Here is a 16,908-nt window from a genome sequence, read left to right on the forward strand (position 1 = left end):
GTGGTAAGTTTTTGAGGAAAAATAGAATAAAACTAACTCTGCCTCGTGGGATCCTGGCTTTCATAGTTGGTCCTGGATAGGATCACAAGAGCTGAGAAATGTCAAGTTTTTTGCCTTTGTCATAACTAATCACTTTTTTATCCAGATCTAAACTTCAGAGGGTGATTCTGACCTCAAAAGAAACCAAGATAAAAGGAAAGAGCTTCAGGAATTACAAACCAAACCAGAGACTCACTGCCTCATTTTTCATTTCTCTAGTAGTTTAGCTTTCATTGAGTTGCAGCATATGGACTCCAGCCCATTTCATCTTTGCTACTGGATTTGATTCTCCTGATTCTTTTCTCACTTCATGTATACTGAGTCCTGAAAATCCTTAATTTCTTCATTCCACGATGTCTACTGAATGCCTGCTTTGTGCAAGATACTGATTCTTCCTTTGATGTGACTTTCAGAACATCCAGACTTGAACTGAGGGGCACTGCTGGCTTAAAAATGATCCAAGAAACAAAAGAAGCACCTTTCAAATGTCATCCAGCAAAGAAAAATTGAGAAACACACATTTTTCCTTCTTTCTACCACTGAATCTAGGCTCTAACTTTGGATTTTCAGTAAGTCATATCCTGTCTATGTAAAGCCTTCCACTTTCATCTCCTATCTTTTGATTCACCTGATCTGTCACCTTTTACATTAAATCAATGACTTACTTTTTTTTTAACGTTTGTTTATTTTCTGAGAGCGAGAGAGACAGAGCATGAGCGGGGGAGGGGCAGAGAGAGAGGGAGACACAGAATCCAAAGCAGGCTCCAGGCTCTGAGCTGTCAGCACAGAGCCTGACGTGGGGCTCAAACCTACGAACCTTGAGATCATGACCTGAGCCGAAGTTGGACGCTTAAACCAACTGAGCCACCCAGGCGCCCCATCAATGACTTACCTTTATGACTTTCTTTTGCCATGTTGTAATTCTTTCAAATGTTCTAAACCGAATTATTAGAAAGTACATGCCTTGGCAGTGAGGCCAAGATGAAAGGAAAAAACTCTTTATGTTCCTTTATTTCCCTTATGAAATAAAGCATTATTTAAACAGTACTCTTTTTTCTCCTCCTCTTTTGGACTGTAACTAAACTATGTCATTGCTTTTCAATAAACAGTACTGCGTAGTCACCAACCCCCCCGCCCCGGCAAAACCAGCCATGCTTCCCTCTTAGTCACCACTCCATGCCCTACACCTAGTCACTGAATCTTGTGGATTCCTCCTCCACCAGGTTTCTGGTTGTCTTTCAACATTTTATGTTTTCTCTTCCAATCCATCTGATGTTTAGTTACTAGACCAGTTTTTCTCAAGCAACATTTACACCATATCGCTTTCTTTCTCAGAACTCTTCAGGGGTTCACTATTATAATTGAATCAGATTTAGACAGCTCAGCATTGAGCATTGGGGACATGTCTGTCACATCCAGCCTCACCTACATGCTTTTTTTTTTCTTTCATCAGTACGCTCTCCCTGGTTTTTATCAGGATTCATGTTGGTTTTTATTTTTTCTTATTATCCGGTGGTATTCCCATTTAACACTACACTGAATTTCGAATAGAAAATGAAGTATGGGTACTGAATCCAGATACATTGTGAAAGTTGTCTCTGCTTTGATTCCACTGTGTGATAGGGCCCTATGATTAGCCTCCTGGTGTTTAATATTTCAGAATTCTCCAGAGCATGCGTCCAGAACCTCTTAAGACCTTTAGAGGCTCCAAAACGAAAACATTTACCGTGTACCTCCTCCAGATGTAATTTAAAATAGAAACAATTCTAAACAAAATAAGTACAACGCCAACAAAAAACAACAAAAAGAAAGTGTAACAAAGTTCTGATTGTTTTTTCCAACATGGCTATTTCATTTTGTAATTCTTTCAAAAAAATAATTTTTTCGTCCCCCAGCTATGTTGTGCCCTAAGCAGGTACTTGGTGTGCACACACATGCTCCTCTAATGAAAAACTACCCACCTAACCTTATAACTGTCGGAAAAAAAAGCAGTTGATAGTTGTGGGGAGGAGCATAACCTGACCTCGTCATTCTTCCTACTCTTGTTCCTCAAAAGAAAAACTAAAGTGGTGGTTCGTGAGTTGGGTCCCTCCCAGGAAAGTAGTACCAGTCCTGCTCACAAGGGCAGTTAAGTGATTTTTGCTCCTCTTCCTTTGGACTTTGGATAAGGAAACAAGAAACTAAAAAGTCCAATTTAACTTAAAAATGTAATTCTAAGGTCTTTATCCATCAAAATCTATGTCTAGGGCACTCAATTTGGTCACAAGAAGATATTTCAGGACGGCATTTTAAGTTTTCCTTTAAGAGATTACCCTGACACAGACTTAATTCTACCTAGGACCAAAACTTATGATCATTTTTGTTTCCTGAACCCATGCATACCTAGAATAATCTTGCTCACCCTTAATCCCAGGGAAGCTGAACATTATTAACTAAAAATCACCCCAGATATTAGCCCAAAGCAGAAGAACCTGATGGAAAATCAAACCATATGAGAGAGATGTATGTAACATTCAAAGACAGTAATAGCAAACAGTCTTGGTGAGATTATACCTGTTGCTTCTTGCCTCATTTCAATTTCCTCATTCAGTTTAGAGAAACTTTGAAATAGCTAAGGCTGTTCCCTATGGAGCTACCAAAGAAAGTACAGAGAATTAGAATCAAGAGACTTGAGTTTAAGTCCTAGTAATGCTACTTACTGATTCTGTGCTCTCTGGCAAGTTCTTTAACCTCTCTGAGCCTGTTTCCTCATCTGTAAAATGGCAATAACAATAATGTCTAAATTATACAACTAATGCAAGGGAAAAAAATATGTGAAACTTCCATACAAATAACATTGTAACTTACTATTTCCTTTACTATTTTCCTACCGCACCAGAAACACCTGACGCTAATCTTCACTTCCACATCTTAAAACGTTAGCCCCGTCAATATAGTTAATTCTTTTTTTTTTTTTAATTTTTTTTTCAACGTTTTTTATTTATTTTGGGGACAGAGAGAGACAGAGCATGAACGGGGGAGGGGCAGAGAGAGAGGGAGACACAGAATCGGAAACAGGCTCCAGGCTCTGAGCCATCAGCCCAGAGCCCGACGCGGGGCTCGAACTCACAGACCGCGAGATCGTGACCTGGCTGAAGTCGGACGCTTAACCGACTGCGCCACCCAGGCGCCCCTATAGTTAATTCTGAAATGCATGAATTTACATTGAATAATTGAGATTAGGAATGGGTCTACTTAGAGCAAACAGACTGAAGATTACATGTACCCACACATCCATATAAGATGTCTCTGGAAGGATGTATAAGAAACTGAAAAATATAAGAACTGTAGTGCTTAAGGAAAGAGAAATTCAATAATGGGAGATAAAAATAAGGAAATTTACCTTTTACTGTTATCTTTGGTATCCTTCGAACTTTGTACTTATTCCAAAAAATAACCTAATAAAATGTATGCTATAAAGGAGATAGACTGTCATGTATGTTTGCTATGATACTTAAGATACTTTTTTTATTACCTGCTTTTATTGATTAGCTCTGTTAATTAAAAAAATGCACCTAAGGGGTGCCTGGGTGTCTCTGTTGGCTAAGCATCATAGTGTGGAGCCTGCTTGGGATTCTCTCTCTCTCCCTCTCTGTCTGCTCCTCCCCACCCCCCCCCCCCCTTTCTCTCTCTCAAAAATAAATAAACATTTTTTAAAAATGCACCTAAGGACTTCTAAGCATTTTGTTCCTTTCAGAAACTATTTTTCTCTGTGTATTTGATTTAAAAAATAAGATGCCGGAATAGAGAATCATGAATTAATTTCCATGTACAATCACAGTTACTTCTATGGTCCTAAAATTTGAAATACAACAGACAAAAGTGAAACTCATGTGGTTAGACCATTGCAGATATTAACTGAATTTGTAATAAAGTAACAGACCAAAGACTAATTTCCTCAATATATAAAAGTTCCTATGAATCAACATGAAAAAGACAACATCCTCAAAATGAGAAAAGGATTTGAATACTTAGAAAAGGAAATAACAGCTTTAAGACATCAAAAGGTGCTCAACCTAATAAAAAAACACAGACTTACGCCACTGAAAAACATTTTTTAAAATGTTTTAATGTTTATTTTTGAGAAAAAGACAGAGCATGAGTGGGGGAGGGGCAGAGAGAGAGGGAGACACAGATTCCGAAGAAGGCTCCAGGCTCTGAGCTGTCAACAGAGCCCAACATGGGGCTCGAACTCATGAACTGCGAGATCATGACCTGAGCCAAAGTCGGACGCTTAACTGACTGAGCCACCCAGGCACCCCCCAAAAAACATTTTTTTAAAAATCTATTCAGTTGTCAAAAATCCAAAAGTTTGGAAAGCTTCAGCGACTCCCCATTTCAGAGTTAAGTCAAACTCTTTGTCACAGCTTACAAGTCACTAGGAATCTGGATCTAGTCCCTTATATAACTTTATTTCCCTCTGCCTTCATTTGCTTCTCTCCTTTTTTTCCCACCCTAGTCATCCTGGTCTTCTGGTTCCTAGAATACGTAGGCAACCCTAATGCCTTATGACTTTTTAAAAATTGTATTTTAAGGATTTACTTACATAAGTAATTTCTATGCCCAACATGGGGCTCAAATTCACAACCCTGAGATCAAGAGTCACATGCTCCATCCACTGACTAAGGCAGCCAGGTGTCCCACGTTATGGCTTTTGAAATGTCTATTTCCTCTGCTGCTAATATTCTTTCCCCAGGTCTGCATAATTAACTCCCTCACTTCCTTCAAGTCTTTGCTCAAATATCACCTCAATGAAGCCTACTATTAACCATTTTATTTAAAATTATACCCCCTGGTCCCCACAACCACCACACTACTCATTCCTCATACCCTGATCGTTTTCCAAGAACATATTCCAGCTTCTAAGATACTATATGATTTTATATTTATTTATACTATATATTATGATACATTATATTCTTTATCTCTTCTGGTAGAATACAAACCCCACTAGGGATTTTGGTTTATTTTATTCATTGTTATTTCCTAATTACCTAGAATAGTGCCTGGGCCATGGCAAGAATTCAATAAATATCTGTAGAATGAATATCACATTGTACAGGCAAGGATGTAGGGAGAAAAGCATGCTCTTACATCACTGGGGGGGGGGGGTAACTGTTATTACCTCCATGGAAGTCATTTGGCAATATTTTAATATGAAATAACATATCCTTTGACCTGGTGATTGCACTTTTAGGATTTTCTTCTAAAGACACACTTGACCATATGTGGAATACATATGTCTGGAGTTACTCACTACAGTATTGTTTGTTCCAAAGATTGGAATTTATCAGGGCACCTGGTGACAGCTGAGCATCTAACTCTTGGCTTCAGCTCGGGTCATGATCCCAGGGTGGTGGGATTGAGCCCTGCACTGGGCTCCATGCTGAGCATGGAGCCTACTTAAGGTCCTTTCTCTTTCTGTACCCCTGCCCTCTACTAGTGCTTTCTCTTAAAACAAAATTGTAAATTACCTAAGTGTCCACTAATGTAATAAATACTGGCCAGGAATAAAGAATGAGGAAACTCTTTTTGGAATAGTATAGAAAAATCTCAAAGATATTAAGGAGAGAAAGTGCAAGGTGCAGAAAAATATGTATAGAATACTATAATTTGTGAAAAAAGGGACACCTGCTGGCTCCGTTGGTAGAGCATGTGACTCTTGATGTCAGGGTCGTGAGTTCAAGCCCCATATTGGGCATGGAGCCTACATAAATAAATAAACAAACAAATAAATAAAATTGATTTGTGAAAAAAACAGGGAAGAGAATACACATATCTACTCATAAATGCATAATTATGTCTTGGAGATATAAGAAATTGATAACATGGTACCTCTGGGGAGGTGAAGTGGATGGCTAGGAATATTCTGTAACTTTTGAATTTTGAATATATGTATACGTATATATATGCATTACCACTTTAATAAATCTATCATGAGTCAAGAAAAAAATGTTTTCTGAACTTCTCTCTTTACATACTGTATTTTAATTTCAAATAAATCCTGATTTAATATTTTGATTAGAAAAGTATTGAGGCACAGGGTTTTTACATAAGGAATCAGATGCACAGATGAATATCTTGAGATTATTTTCAGATTTAGTCACTTACTGATTTTTCAATATAAGACCACTCAACTAATGTCTATTTCATGCTTTTATTTCACTTTTGGCAGTGATGATGCCTGGGTAGTGTTATGATATTAATATTTCAAACATCTTAAAAGGTTCTTACAACAACCAGAATGCTATAACAATTCATTGTTAAGTAGTAAAAAGGTCTGAGGTTCTGAAGGTCTGAATTAGAAGACCCCTTTAAAACTTTTTAAGTTCCATTTTCTTTTTTTTAAACATTTTTTTAAATGTTTATTTATTTCTGAGACAGAGAGAGACAGAACATGAATAGGGGAGGGGCAGAGAGAGAGGGAGACACAGAATCAAAAGCAGGGTCCAGGCTCTGAGCTGTCAGCACAGAACCTGATGCGGGGCTTGAACTCACAAACCGTGAGATCATGACCTGAACCGAAGTTGGCCGCTCAACCAATTGAGCCACCCAGGCACCCCAAGTTCCATTTTCAATTATTTTAATAATTCAGTTGCTGAAAAAAGTTTTGCAAAAGACTTTTGGGTTTGAAATCTGAAAAAAAAAATTTCCGACAAGATTATTTAAAGCTCTAAAACAAGATACCATGAAGGAAGTTATGGAAATGTGTTTGGCCTATTTGAAAAAATTTTTTTCATATGAAACTATTAAAATGTGGTGGGATTGACTGGCCAAACTGTATAATTCTGTGGGGTCTTGAACTGAAATGATAATCTGGGTTGTAATATAATCCAAAACTCCTTAGAAATCACCAAAGCTCTGGCAGGGGAAAAGCTTGAGGTCTTTCCTGAAAAAATCAATTTCTTTAATTTTAAGGTCAGAATACTTGATTTGAACTGTCTACAAATTCTTTAAAAAAATTTTTTTTAATGTGTATTTATTTTTGAGACAGAGAGAGACAGAGAGAGAGAGAAGGGCAGCGAGAGGGAGACACAGAATCTGAAGCAGGCTCCAGGCCCTGAGACGTCAGCACAGAGCCCAACACAGGGCTCAAACCCACAAGCTGTGAGATCATGACCTGTGCCGAAGTTGGATGCCCAACCAACTGAGCCACTCGGGCGCCCTGAACTGCCTACAAATTCTTATCCTTTTTAGTGTCCTGCCCTTTTTGCCACAAAAGTGATTTCCTAAGATTACCTGATGCACACCAGAGTTTAACCCCGGATTTAGTAGGTTTACTTTGGTTGGTGGGTGGTTGAAAGACAAAGGTTTGGGAGATAAAGGCTTGTATGGCATAAGAACCATGACCTCATAAATATTTGAGTGTCTGGAGAGACAGATTCTCTACCTGTGGTCTTCTGACCAGTCTGGGGCAAGATTTCACTGAAAACTAGTGTCTGAGGGGCCATAAAAGCTAGACTCTATGTTTGATAGATCTTCTATACTGTCTCAACCTTCCACCTTTTAATCTAATTCACATAAGCATCCTTTCTAGAATCTCAGCTCCATCTCCTTCCTAACCTCTCCCCATATCCCTGCTCCCTTTAAAAATGTCCCTTGCTGTATTCATACCACCACCTCTGTCAAAAGAAAAGGGGGGAGGGTTGGAGTGACAGGTCCCTCATAAAGATTCTTTGGTATCCATAGGAACCACTTTAAACCAGTGCTGTCTCCCTTGGACTTCAGACTATAAACTCTACAGGGTGAGAGAAAGAGACATCACTGAATCATTCAACAATTGGCACTCAGTCATTCTTTGTGCTGGGAAGTCATCACTGTTGTTCAGGAAGAATAAAATCCATCACTTCCCTCTGTGTTTTCTGTAACAGAAAGCAGTTGTTAATTATCCTTTCTAAAGCTTTTCCTCTGCTGTGTTCTGACAAGGGTTTGAAGATGTAGGGAAAGCAGCTGATATGATGTGGTTTCAGGGATGACAGGAAAATCTCTATATCCCACCCTTACCTTCAAACTCATTTCCAAATACCTCCTCTCCATCCTGCTTAGTAATGCCTAACATTTCTCAATTAGAGGTTCATGCCTTTGGCTTAGAGATCTACCTTATTAAAAAGCAAACATCCCTGGGGGTGCCTGGGTGGCTCAGTCCATTGAGCCTCCAACTCTTGATTTCAGTTCAGGTCATGATCCCAGGGTTGTGGGATCGAGCACTGCATCGGGCTCTACACTGAGCGTGGAGCCCGCTTAAAATTCTCTCTTTTTCTCTCTCTCCCTCTGCCCCACACCCACTTGCATGCTTTCTCTCTCTCTAAAATTAAAAATTAAAAAAAAAAAGCAAACATCCCTGGAAGAGTTAGGCTCATTAGAACTTGCATTATTAATCATTTTCGCATAACAGCCAGTTCATTAGATCCCTTCCTGAGAGGGAGAGATAGAAAAAGGAACTTTGAGCCAGGAAGGAGGGGGAAGCTGGAAGGAGAGAGAGATTTTACAATTTTACCCAGTGCAAGTTTACTTGGCAGGGTTGATGTCTAGGAGATGCTCTCATTCCCTAAGCCCATCTCTTACTTATATGATAGTTTAATCTTTCAATAAGAAAAAATAAATAATTTTTTTTTTTACATTTTATTTATTTTTGAGAGACAGAGCACGAGTGGGGAGGAGCAGAGAGAGAATGAGACACAGAATCAGAAGCAGGCTCCAGGCACTGAGCTGTCAGCACAGAGCCTGATACGGGGCTCAAACTCACAAACTATGAGATCATGACCTGAGCCAAAGTCAGACACTTAACCGACTGAGCCACCCAGGTGCCCCCCAAAATAATAATTTTTTTAAAAAATTTATTTATTTATTTTTTCAAAATAGTAATTTTTTTTTTTTTTTAATTTTTTTTTCAACGTTTTTTATTTATTTTTGGGACAGAGAGAGACAGAGCACGAACGGGGGAGGGGCAGAGAGAGAGGGAGACACAGAATCGGAAACAGGCTCCAGGCTCCGAGCCATCAGTCCAGAGCCTGACGCGGGGCTCGAACTCACAGACCGCGAGATCGTGACCTGGCTGAAGTCGGACGCTTAACCGACTGCGCCACCCAGGCGCCCCTCAAAATAGTAATTTTTAATAAAACATGTATCTCAGTATAAGGAAGAAAAGCAAAACTAAGAGTAAAAAAGTAAGAATCTAAAATAATAAAGACATGGCTAGGCCAGCATTAGATAATGAGCAATACCTTTTAATAGTATATGATGAAGATAAAACTGAAATCCTATTGACTTACACTGAATTTTTAACATATTATAACAAAATTAAATGTCCAGAAATTTTTGTTTTATATATTTAAAAAATTCCATGAAAACACAAAACTATGTTTGAGAAGAGCCTTGTATAAAAATAATGGAGATATTTGGAATATTTGGATATTTGGATTTGTTAATACAATCACTATTATGTACTTCTTCAGCCTTTCCCAAACTGCGGAGGTAGTCAGTAAAAAAATCAGACCTCTGCTTTTTTTTTTTTTTTTAAGTAATCTCTCTGCCCAACGTGGGGCTTGAACTCACGACCCTGAGATCAAGAGTCATATGTTCCACCGACAGGCCCAGCCAGGTGCCCCCGACCTCTGCTTCTTAATGGATGCTTCTCTCTGTGAATTTTAACACAATGAAACAAGTATTATTGTACTTGCCCCTCCCTGTTGGTAGTATTACTCAGAAAATAAAAATCTTCCTGGAGGGAAATGGACTCTGGCATAAATATGAGTGAAGAGATATGTCTTCACTGCTGTGAGACAGGGTGGCATATGAGGTCAAACCAGGGACTCAAACAATATTCCTCAAGAATAACCACCAGCTTTTGTCTAAGTACACTCCTCTACAATGTACAATGTACATAGTATCCTATTAAATAAGATATGCTAACTTTATTTTTATTATTTGAAGCTCGATATCATTTTACAGCATTTTTGAATTTGGGGTATGAGTTTAACAACTGGGATTTAATTGTAGAGTGGATCTGCATTTATTGACATTAGAGGGACAGAGCAGATTAGAACAGCGCAGAGCAGGGGTGACTGGATGACTCAGTCGGTTACGTGTCTGACTCTTGATTTTGGCTCAGGTCATAATCTAATGGTTTGTGGGATTGAGCCTCATGTCAGGCTCTGTGCTGACAGCATGGAGATTGCTTGGGATTCTCTTTTTCCCTCTCTCTCTGCCCCTCATGCCCCAAAATAAATAAATAAATAAATAAAAAGAGAAAAGAGCAGAGCGGAGGAGACTAGCCAAGGATGTGGCTTTTGGAGCAAGACTACTTGAGTTTGAATTCTGGCATTTACTGGTTATGTGACTTCGGGCAAGTCACTTTTTCAAATTCTGTTCCTCAGCTCCCCCATCTGTAAAATGGAGAGAATAATATATGGAGTGGTTATAAGGATTTAAAGAATTAATCATATAATGTACTTAGGAATCCGGCTCATTGTAAACACTTAATGAGTGTTAGTCATTTTCACTGGATAATCCACAAAACGGACAGTTCAAAAGCAGAGAGTGAAAAGTGGTTTAATGGAGTGAGACCAAGGAGAGAGCAGCAAGAGACATGTTTAACTCAACTGTGCTCAGGGCACTCAAGTTTAGCATCCAGCAGCTAGCTTCAAGGTGTCCTCTTGGCTCTGCTCAAGGGTGAAGATTTAATTCAGCAGATAGCCTGGGCCTGCAATTAGCTCAAAACTCCTGACTTCTAGTCCCAAATATGAAGACCTCTCTTGGCCAGGGATCCTTTTGAAGTCACACTCGGCATGCTGCCACAACCCCAAAAACAAACCCAACTCACCATGAATCATAAAGAAATTTGTTTGTAAAGATGTATTGGGAGAGGGCTGGGGGTGAAAGGTGAAAATCGGGACAGGGTGGTAAGATTCATGTTGCTTGCTTTACACCAAAAACCTAATGCAATTCACCATTGGGTGTGTCTCTTTTTCACATGCCAGTTGCCCCTTTTCCTTCTGGCGTATATATGAGTGAAGAGAAAGGCTTCTTTCAACCTCTTACATGTCACTCCATGTCACTACCTCCCAGAGGCCTCTCCATTGCCCTAGAAGAGTTCACCTGTGGCTCTCCACTTATGTTCCTCAACCAGACAAAAGCCTGGGAATTATATCAATTTCTACTTAATCTGGTATGCCTCTTGGGGGTTCCCACCCTTCTATATGCAGCTTATCAAAGTATTCACCCAACACAAACTAACCTCTTTCTTGGGAAACTTCTGCTTGCAAGAAAATGTTCTCTATCTATGCTTAAAGCATACAGTGGGTGCTCAACAAATAATAGTTCTCATCCTAGAGCCATTTGAGGATCTGACAGTAGTTGTAGGAGAGGGAATGAGGAAAATGGGAGGGAAAGAGTGGAAATCTTGCATAATTGGGGTAGATTTAGTATTATACCACTTCATAAATTTTTTCTTGCTTGAAGGTTTTTAAGAGAAAGAGAAAGGAAGTAGAAAGGCCACAGGGATTTCATAAACATACACCAATAATATCAAACTATAAGAATTGGTTGTTAATTTATTCTTAAGATTGTTGACAAGTAGACTGGGCTTTGACAGAAGACCCAATCATCCTAAAATTGCTATATATATATATTTTAAAAATTTTTTTTAACGTTTATTTATTTTTGAGACAGAGACAGACAGAGCATGAACGGGGGAGGGTCAGAGAGAGGGAGACACAGAATCTGAAACAGGCTCCAGGCTCTGAGCTGTCAGCACAGAGCCCGACACGGGGCTCGAACTCACAGACTGTGAGATCATGACCTGAGCCGAAGTCGGCCGCTTAACTGACTGAGCCACCCAGGCGCCCCCTAAAATTGCTATATTAACATTTATTTAGAATCTCTTTTGAAGCTGTGCTAGACCTGTTTATCAAGACTGGAACTTTATGGAAGTTCTGGCATGCCTCAAAAGCTCCATAGAATTTCATGATTTCTGCAAATTTACACCAAGAGCTTCCCTCCCTTATATATTCTATTTTCTTAAAGATTTTGACAGCAAAAAATATGTTCTGAGGTAATTAAATGGGAGGAGGTAGCTTCAGGCTGGCATTATTTTCAGTCTGAAAAAAAATAAAATGGGGCATGATTGCTTCTATGGTTTCTGAAAGGATTAGTTTTTACCTGATGTTACTTGCCTTGCGTTTCTAAGTAGAAAGACAGCCCATGAACTTCCTCAAGCCGCAAACAGTCTGCCTGGGGTCTTGTTCAGTCCCTACCTCCCGGACTTGGAAGAGAGCCTGAGAGGCGATGATACACAGAGAGGGCTCAGGGTCACACAGCAGATCTCTCAAATCTATGTGGCCAGAAAACACACGTGGGAGGTGAATATCTATGGAAATGATCACTGATCCAGACACCAAACAGCCAACAAGCCTACAGTAGGTGAGATAAAGGACTATTTCTAAGAATCTGTCTGAAAATAACACATTTGTAGATCAATTCCAATTGTGACCTACAAAGCATTCATTTTTGAGTTTCCAAATAGTTTACTCCTTTACAATAGCCACAATGCCAAGTAGTCCACCTGAAGTCAAATTATCTGTCAAGCCATGTCTAAGACTGCTAATTTCTAAATTCCTGTGTTGGTCCTAGAGATTACTCTTAAATCATTATTTTCTTTTAAGTGTACTTTATTTTTTTTAAATCTTTACCTTTTGTTTTCTTAGTATAAAATAAATACATGTTCATTGCCTAGAAAATTTAGATAATACATGTAAGCACTGGAAGAAAATCAGTTATCCATAATTCCACCACCAGAGAAACAGTTATATTTCTGTTTTTTCTATTCAGTTACATATGTGTGCTTTTTTGTTAAAATGAAACCAGGTCATGCAGATTATCTAATAATTGCTTGTTTTATTTAATATTGCATCATCACTTATCAAAGTCATCAAATTTTTTTTCTATGATATTTTCATGGCTTTGGGGTACCTCGCTGGCTCAGTCAGTAGAGCATGTGAATCTTCATCTTGGGGTCATGAGTTCGAACCCCCATGTTGGGCATGGAGATTACTTGATAAAAAAAATTTAAAAAATTTTTTTCATGGCTTCATGGGATTCTATAATATGGATATGCTATACTTTATGAAAGCAATTTCTCAGTATTTCTAATCTTGGATGTTTTCCATGTTTGCTATTTTATTTATTTATTTATTTATTTATTTATTTATTTATTTGTTATTTTTGAGTATTTTTATTTTTAGAGAGAGAAAGAGACCAAGTGTGAGTGGGGAACAGGGGCAGAGGGAGATAGAATCTTAAGCAGGCTCCACGCTCAGTGTGGAGCCTAATGTGGGTCTAATTCCACGGCCCTGGGATCATGACCTGAGCCGAAACCAAGAGTCAGACGCTCAACTGACTGAGCCACCCAGGTACCCTTCTGCTGATTTTTTTTTTTTTTTGAGAGAGAGAGAGAGAGAGAGAGAGAGAGAGAGAGAGGGAGAGAGAGAATCAAGCAGGTTCCACACTCAGCATGGAACATGGAGCTGGATGTGGAACTTGATCACACATCCTGGGATCATGACCTGAGCCGAAATCAAGAGTTGAACATTCAGCCAACTGTGCCACCCAGGCACCCCTCTGATTTTCATAGGTTAAATTCCTAGAAATGAGATTGATAAGTCAAAGTATATATTTATTTAAAGGGTTTGATACATATTGCTGAACTTAAATATAAAAAAGGTATATCTATCTATGCTCATACCAGTGCAGTGTACAATAATGTCAGTTTTCCCTTAACACATTTATGGTGACTAATAATTAGTAACCTTTGCCATTTTGGCAGAAAAAGTCATCCTGGCATCTCATCATTGTTTTGTTTTCAAACTTTTGATTACTAGGAATAATGAACATTTTTTCATATATTTACTGGCCATTTATCCTCTATAGACTGCTTATTCATATTGTTTGCCACTTGTCTTTTGAGATGTATTAATTTGTTGGGGTCCCTGGCTGGCTCAGTCGGTAGAACAGGCAACTCCTGATCTTGGGATCATGGGTTCGAGCCCTATGCTGGGTGTAGAGATTACTAAAAAAAAAATAAATAAATAAACTTAAAAAAAGAGAGAGATGTACTGATTTAAGGATATTAACTCATTATCATAGTACAAATATATTTCCTACATTATTATTTGGTTTTTAGCTCTGTTTTTTTTTTTTTAATCAAAGTTGATTTTTAAAATTTTTATATAGAGGGGAGTCTGGGTGGCTTAGTCGGTTAAGCATCCAAATCCTGATTTCAGCTCAGGTCATGATCTCATGGTTTGTGGGATACAGCCCTATCAGGCTCTGTGCTGACAGCACAGACCTGCTTGGGATTCTTCCTCTCCCCCTCTCTCTCTGCCCCTCTCTCTCTCTCAAAATAAATATTTAAAAGAAATAAAATTTTTATATAGATAAATCTATCATTCTTTTACTTTATGGATCTGTCTTTGGTATCATATTTAGTTAGATAAGGCACTCTCTCTCTCTTTTTAAGTTTTATTTATTTAAAATAAATAAATCTCTGCACCCAACCTGGGGCTGAAACTTACAACCCTGAGATGAAGAGTTGCAAGCTCTTCCGATGGAGTCAGCCAGGCCCCCTAGATAAAGCTCTCTTTTTAATTTCCAGTTCTCCGAGGTCTCAAAAATGCTCAAGACCTCTTCACAGTTGAAGCTTTTTATTTCTTAAGTAGCATTTTAGCCTTTAAATTCATGTTTATTTCCAAAAGGGAATACTTAACTATTTTTAATTTCTTTCAGTTCTTGCATTAAGATCTGTTTCACAGAATACATGAAGGAGTACACATCAATTCTAGAATCTAAAGGAATGGAACTTTATTTTGTCATGAAGTCAGTTTAAATTCACATTTAAAATTTTGTTATTTTTCTGTTTAAATTTAGCTTAAAAATTACCTACAGTAAATGACATAAATTTGTTCAGGAGTGCTGGAACACCCTATTCTAAGACAGATCAGGCACTGTTAGGGAAGGAAGAGGGTGGGATTATTCCATTAGATTGAACCACATGAGAATGTTACTTGACTTGATTTCGCCCTACGGATTGGCAATTTCATATGGTTCATATATAGATCCTATACATAAATGACTTTACAATGAAAAAGGAACTTTTGCTCCCCTTGTGTTAGATTAGAAAATAATTTCCGTTTGGGGCACCTGGGTGGCTCGGTCAGTTGGGCATCTAGCTTCAGCTCAGGTCATGATCTCATAGCTTGTGAGTTCGGGCCCCCTGTCAGGCTCTGTGCTGACAGCTTGGAGCCTGGAGCCTGCTTCTGATTCTGTGTCTCCCTCTCTCTCTGCCACTCCCCCACTCACTCTGTCTCTCTCTCAAAAATAAAAACATTAAAAAAAGTTAAAAAAAAGAAAATAATTTCTTTTTAATTGAACAGAATCAACCAGGCACAGGCCTACCTCATAGAATAAAAGAATCTATTTTACTTTTACTTTTTTTTTTCTTGCTTCTGATAGCTGTGAGGAGATAGAAGAATTTAGAAAAGTGGCATGATCTTCCATTTTTTTTTAAAGCTTTTTTGCTTTTTTTGTTATTGTTGAGGTATAATTGACATACATTATATATTGGTTTCAGGTATACAACATAATGATTTGATATTTGTATATTTTGTAAAATGATCACTACAACAAATCTGGTTAACATTTCTCATAATTTTTTTATACAAATTATCTTTTTTTTTAGTATATGTGCTGCCAAAGTGAGCACCAAATCATCTTTTAAAAAAAATTTAATTAATTACTTTGAAATGAACTCTACCCCCGATGTAGGGCTCAAACTCATAATCCCGAGACTAAGAGTTGCATGCTCTACTGACTGAGTCAGCCAGGAGCCCCTCTCATAATTTTTTTCTAAGATTTTATTTTTAAGTAATCTCTACACCCAACATGGGGCTTGAAACTACAACCCTAAGATCAAGAGTTGCACACTCTACTCACAGAGTCAGCCATGTGCCCCTCTCATAATCTTTCTTTTTTTTTTTTTAATTTTTTTTTTCAACGTTTTTTATTTATTTTTGGGACAGAGAGAGACAGAGCATGAACGGGGGAGGGGCAGAGAGAGAGGGAGACACAGAATCGGAAACAGGCTCCAGGCTCCGAGCCATCAGCCCAGAGCCTGACACGGGGCTCGAACTCACGGACCGCGAGATCGTGACCTGGCTGAAGTCGGACGCTTAACCGACTGCGCCACCCAGGCGCCCCTCATAATCTTTCTTAAGTAAGGTCCAGCTTCTGGCTATTTTACCAGTTGTATATTCTTATTTTAAAAGCAGTGAATTGTTCAGGATTTTATTTTATTTTTTAAAATATTTTAAGTAATCTCTACACCCAACATGGGGCTTGCACTCACAACTCCGAGATCAAGAGTCTCATGCTCTACCGACTTAGCCAGCTAGGTACCCCCAGGATTTTAATTTGGTTCTCTTAGTACATACTTTTGGGTGTGAGGCTTAGCATTTCATGGCATTTCTAATTGTAGGACTACTTCTTAAATGGGAATAAATAGTTCTCTGAGTGCTAAATCCTCCAAACTGTACAGTTATAGAAAATTTCCACTCACTGACAATTCAGAAAGCCATTTATGTTATGGTTGCCTTATATGATTATAAAACATCTGTATTACCAAGGTTTACCATCTCACAGGACAACTGCTTATGGAAAGTTGTGTTACAGCCATTTCTGTGGTGCTTGTGAGGTATCATCATAATTTACTAAGATAGTATTTCCAGGTAATGTCTTATTTCCCGAAAAAATTCAGAAACTGTTCCTGAGACACTCATC

General features: G+C 38.5%; 2 protein-coding genes across 4 annotated transcripts in view; one reads left to right on the plus strand and one right to left on the minus strand.

Moving 5' to 3' along the window:
* Window positions 1–16,908, plus strand: part of MANBAL (mannosidase beta like) — a 298,459-nt gene that overhangs the window by 105,839 nt on the left and 175,712 nt on the right. The gene's annotated exons all lie outside the window — the stretch shown is intronic.
* MROH8 (maestro heat like repeat family member 8) overlaps window positions 9,290–16,908 on the minus strand; it is a 60,104-nt gene continuing 52,485 nt past the window's right edge. For 2 of the 3 annotated variants that reach the window (XM_058685533.1, XM_058685534.1), the window contains 2 exons: window positions 12,248–12,409; window positions 9,290–9,712 (listed from right to left, as the gene is read on the minus strand). In XM_058685533.1, the coding sequence (XP_058541516.1) occupies window positions 12,261–12,409 (149 nt within the window). In that variant the 3' untranslated portion in view covers window positions 9,290–9,712; window positions 12,248–12,260. Of the gene's footprint in view, window positions 9,713–12,247; window positions 12,410–16,908 lie in introns of those variants that run through there. The other variant, XR_009248976.1, reaches the window with a different exon arrangement.

Source organism: Neofelis nebulosa, chromosome 9 (genome assembly GCF_028018385.1).
Source record: "Neofelis nebulosa isolate mNeoNeb1 chromosome 9, mNeoNeb1.pri, whole genome shotgun sequence".
In the NCBI taxonomy this organism is placed as follows: domain Eukaryota; kingdom Metazoa; phylum Chordata; class Mammalia; order Carnivora; family Felidae; genus Neofelis; species Neofelis nebulosa.